Below are 5,149 nucleotides of genomic sequence, written 5' to 3'. Positions count from 1 at the left end.
AAGGAAGGAAGGAAGGAAGGAAGGAAGGAAGGAAGGAAGGAAGGAAGGAAGGAAGGAAGGAAGGAAGGATGGATGGATCAAGATGGAACGTACTCCTAGCTGAGCCTCTTGTGGCTTTTCAGAGACTGTAAATCACAGGAGAAGAGACTGCCCATCTTTCTCTAACACAGTAGGTTATGAGCAATGTAAAACAGAGGGCAAACTTCTGCAAGGCAGAATTAGTATTCTTTATAGTGTGGCAGGGGGCAAGACAAGCAGAAAAGGAAGGTAGAAAGAACAGCTAATAAGCAGTCTGATGCCATTAATGTAGCTCTCAATGTGGCTTCCCTGAGCCCAATAGGTCCTAAAGTGTTAATTCAGGTTTCTTTAGGTTTGTGCAATTGGTAAGCCAAGTAGAATGTCAGATTTTAATGGGCTTTTACTGGAAATTTGGAATTTTGCGTAGTAATACCAATTTCTTGTAAATTCCTGAGCAGTTGTGATTGACAAATCGATTTCCAACTAATGCTAAATTGGGAGAATAAATTATTTTTCAGTCTTCTTTTCATTCAGCCACTTAGATTTTGTTGAGGAAAATGCAAGAAGAGATTGAAAAGCCATGGTAGAAGCCCAGTGGACCTGTTTTTTTTCAGGACTTCATTAGAGTAGTGTTGATTGTAATGTTTGATGAAAGAAAGGTAGCTCTGGTGGTGTAGTCTGTAGCAAGTTTTGCTGCTTACTTAAAGGCTGAACCTCTGTGACAATTTGAATCCATTGGAGGTTCCTAGGAGAAAAATGAGCTGTCTGCTCAAGTATGATTTACAGCCTCTGAAACCTGCTGGAGGGTCAGTTACGAGTTGGTTCCAACTTGACAGCAATGAGTATATATTACTTGATAGGGAGAGAGGTAGAGACATGTTGGAAATGTTTTGTTCAATTCTTTTTAAAGGTTTTGATTAGAAAATAAAATCTAGAATATTTAGTTGGGTAATAAGATTGGCATAGGATAAACCAGGGTTTAGGGCTGTTGTGCATATGGTTGCTATGAGTTGAAGGCCACTCAACGGCACATAGCAACAACAACAATAATTTAATAACTTGTAGAATATGTGCTTTTTGACAATTTTTATGCTTAATGTGTTGGGATTATTATTTTAAAATATTTCCCCCCTAAAATGTAATTCTCATTTTAGCAATATAATTTCATTTTATTGTAATTATTTTTAGAAATGTTTTTTATCATAAATATTTAGTAAAAGCTTATAAAAAATTAAAATAATGCTCTCTTATTCTCTTTTGAAGCGTTGTCTAAAAATGATATCTTATATGATGGAGAAAATAATGACCTGGAGGAAAAACCACAAGACATTGTTCAGAGCATTGTAGAAGAAATGGTGAACATAGTCGTTGGAGGTAGGATGCTTCACTTTAAAGTAGTTTATTCTCTCTTGTTGAGCTTAATACATGGATGATATCTTTATAATATATCGAACAAAAATGGAAAAATTTAAAACTCTCATTTTATTTTCTTGGTAATTTATAAGGAATTATTAATTTTTTTAAGAAAAACCATTAAATAACTTTGATTTTTAAAAAGTAATATTCCTCATTCTTCAGTTAAAATCATACCTTAAATTTACTATCCCCCACTCATACTATAATCGACTCAAGAAAAGAGTTGATGCCATTTCATTGTGTTTTTGTTCTCATTAGGAGAGGGCAAGCCTATATTTTTCATCTTTAGATTAGATATTAAATTGACATTTGGTTTTGAATATTTCATCATTATATGTTGGGAAGTAATTTTTTACACATTTATTAACATAGACCAAGTTATAGTTACTATAAAGTTAGTTCTTATTTTATGACCTATATTACTAAAAATATGTTTTAAAATTTGTGAGGGAAGATTTACCCACAGATAGAAACAATTGTGGAACATTGATAGTCAGGGACCAGGAGGGTCGTGAGAGGGAGCTAGTGAATGGATGGTAAAATGAAGGGAAAGGGAAAGGACAGGCAGTGAGGTTTCAAAAGGACAGTGCAAATAATGTCATTATATAGCTGTAATTATTGTTCTAAAATGAACTGTCTACGACTGAATGAAAACCAGTTTGAAAATTTGTTAGAAATTTCATTTACATTTTTCATAAATAGTACTATACACGAGATTCGATTTGAAGCTAATCTATTGACATTTATTTAATTCATGGTTCTTGCACAGAAATGCAGTACTTGACTTATATATATATTTCTCTTAGAAGAATGATTTAGTGAAATGAATAAATAGATTCATGCTGCTCTTCTATCACTGTTTCATTTTAAATATACTTTAGCGAATTCAGGTGTATTTTTTGTATTTTTTCCTTATTTTAGATATGGGAGATGTGACTACGGTAAATGTAAATGCAGATGGCAGTGTTGGAACTTTAGAGGATGGTAGTGATAGTGAAAATATTCAAGCAAATGGAATACCTGGAACACCCATTTCTGTTGCATACACACCATCTTTACCTGATGACAGATTATCTGTCTCGTCCAATGATACTCAGGTAAGTAGTGAGGGCTATATTTTTACTAATCTTAAAGATATCTCAACTGTCCACAGTTTATAGAGATTATCTTCAGTTGATGATGCTGACAAATTTCTGTTCAGGGAAATAAAAAACAAACAAAACAAACCCACACCTTTATTTACTCATTAATACAAATCTCAGCTGTTAATTCCTTTTCAGGGTTGAGAGCTGAATTTCTGACTTTATAGTGTGTGATATGGGTTCCAGTATTGCCATCACCTCTGCACAATGGAAATGACATTGGAAAAGAAACATTCTCATCAGTTACTTACAGAATATTTTTAGTATTGTGGAGAAGGAAGGAATTCTCAGAAATTTAGGGAACTTTAACTTACTTTTACTAAAAGCTGTAATTAGATCACTAGCAAGCCCTTTCATCATTCCTGCTATACATTATGCAAGTTTTTATCCTATCTTTTTAGATAAAAGAGTTTTACCTTAAGCTAGCACTGGTGGCCTAGTGGTAAGAACCTACATTGCAATCCCAAAGGCACACGGTTCGAAGCCACCAGCTCCTCTGCAGGAAAAGGATGAGTAGTCTCTTCCTGTGTGATTTACTACCTCTGAGAACCCACTAGAGAGTCAGCTATGTATGGGTTAGTTCTGACTAGACCACACATAACAACAGCCCTAACTTAGAGTAATACTCCAGAACAGGGGGCAGGTTTTCCTGGCCTTGTTGACCTAAAGCAGATACTAGCTTTTAAACATGACCCGGACAATCTGCATTGTCTTAAGTTTGCTCAAGAAAATAGAAAAATTCAATTATATGTAAAAAATATGTAGTGAATAAATGAAAGCATAGTTTAAGCCTTTGAATGTCGTGTTTTGTCAAATCATGGTAAGCCATTGTTTTTTCAGTGGTAAGCCCGAGAATTTTTAAGAATTGTTAAAAGTTTATTTGGTGGCAAAGAAGAACCACTAAAGAATAATACAATTTTTTTTCCTATGTATTAGTTTATTGGCAAGGGTTGGGTTGCTGTATCAGACTAAAGAAATATAGTATGACAAATTCTTCATCTGGTTCACTTCTGCTAGGTGAGGTAAGCCCAATTATTTTACAAAAGAGATACAGTACTTTAGAAGAGTAAAATTATTTATAATTACAAATGTCTTTATTTTCATTGTATATTAACTTATTTAGGAATCTGGAAATTCTTCAGGACCTTCACCTGGTGCTAAGTTTTCCCACATTTTACAAAAGGATGCCTTTCTAGTATTCAGGTCATTATGTAAACTGTCAATGAAACCACTGTCAGATGGACCACCAGATCCAAAGTAAGTCTAGTTGTTTAGCCTGAGTTATAGAATTTGTTCTGTTTTATTTATTTCAGTTTTAATAAAATATTTTTATTTTATTCTCCTTGTCATGTAGGGCTCAACTAAAAATTCTAGGGCTGTTTTCAAGAGTCCTTACCATTGAGTTGACACTGACCCTTCAGTGGGTTTTCAAGGCTTTCAGTCTCATAGGAGATGATTGCGATTGCTTATCTTTCTCTCTTGGTGCTACTGGTGAATTGAACTACGAGCGAGGCTCGGCCTTTGGGTTAGCAGCACAACTCCCTGCATACCAGTCCACTACCACTCTCTAGAGCTATTTTAGTCTTAGGTTAAAAAACGAGACAGACAAAACCAAACATGTACTGAGAAACAGTTGAGTTTCAAAACTGGTATTTGAGGTATACACCCTGTTTCCCATAGATTACAGACAGTATTACAGAAGCTTCCCATATATTTTGTGTTCATTAAACATTACTGTATAATTTATTGAGTGAATTAATGAGTATATAAATGACTGCGTGAATGAAAAGTTATTTTTAATCTCAGTACTGTAAGTAACTTTGGAGCTTAACTAGCTCTGCTTCATCAGCTTCATCTAGTGATAAAACCTGAAAGAAGTTAAGTCCTAAAAGTGATTACAAAAGATAAATACATGTATTCATCATGGTTTAACAAAATGCTGTAGGAAGTAGCTTAAGATAGTCATTTGACTAGTTTTGCCTTTTGCAGCTTCAGTTAGAACTTGCTCATGAGTAAGTGATGGTTTGTTTCACAGTCAGCACCTGGCTGTTAAAGTTGCAAATCAAAACAGTGATGAGATAACGTTTCAGTAACAGAAGGAAAATTTTCTAAGAAAACAGTAAATGCTGGCAATGGGGTGGAAAAATGGAACCCTCATATACTTTTGGTAGGATGTGAAATGGTGTACTCACTGTATAAGACAATATTATCAGTAACTAGATAATAGACATATGTTGAGTAAAGAGAAAAGCAGCACACAATAAAGGGATAATTGGCACTATATAATTAAAGACAGGGTGGACACAGAGGTACACAACAGATCTCCTCATCTTTCTCCCGTGATGTGAAGCAGTTCGTGGATTCACACTGTGTGCCTTTAGGTTGGCAGTGCAACGCCTTACTGCTGAGCCACCAGAGCTCCTTAAAATTGTTAGTTCATGGGTGTTTCTAACTTTATTCACCTGAGCATTTTATTGTAATATGTTTGTTGCCTATATTCTTAAACCAAGAAGAGCCATACTGTAAATGTTACTGTATAATTATGAGGCATGTAATTGGCTCTATGTTTCTTC

The 5,149-nt window shown here is 34.6% G+C and overlaps 1 protein-coding gene across 1 annotated transcript in view; it reads left to right on the top strand.

Moving 5' to 3' along the window:
- ARFGEF1 (ADP-ribosylation factor guanine nucleotide-exchange factor 1 (brefeldin A-inhibited)) overlaps positions 1–5,149 on the top strand; it is a 166,829-nt gene that overhangs the window by 66,960 nt on the left and 94,720 nt on the right. The window contains exons 6-8 of the mRNA XM_006880532.1: positions 1,282–1,392; positions 2,356–2,531; positions 3,700–3,833. Of these exons, the coding sequence (XP_006880594.1) occupies positions 1,282–1,392; positions 2,356–2,531; positions 3,700–3,833 (421 nt within the window). The remainder of the gene's footprint in view (positions 1–1,281; positions 1,393–2,355; positions 2,532–3,699; positions 3,834–5,149) is intronic.

The sequence above is a fragment of the Elephantulus edwardii genome, unplaced genomic scaffold (assembly GCF_000299155.1).
Source record: "Elephantulus edwardii isolate Elephantulus edwardi_28Jun2011 unplaced genomic scaffold, EleEdw1.0 scaffold00008, whole genome shotgun sequence".
NCBI lineage: Eukaryota > Metazoa > Chordata > Mammalia > Macroscelidea > Macroscelididae > Elephantulus > Elephantulus edwardii.
This window is presented reverse-complemented; position numbering and strand designations above follow the sequence as displayed.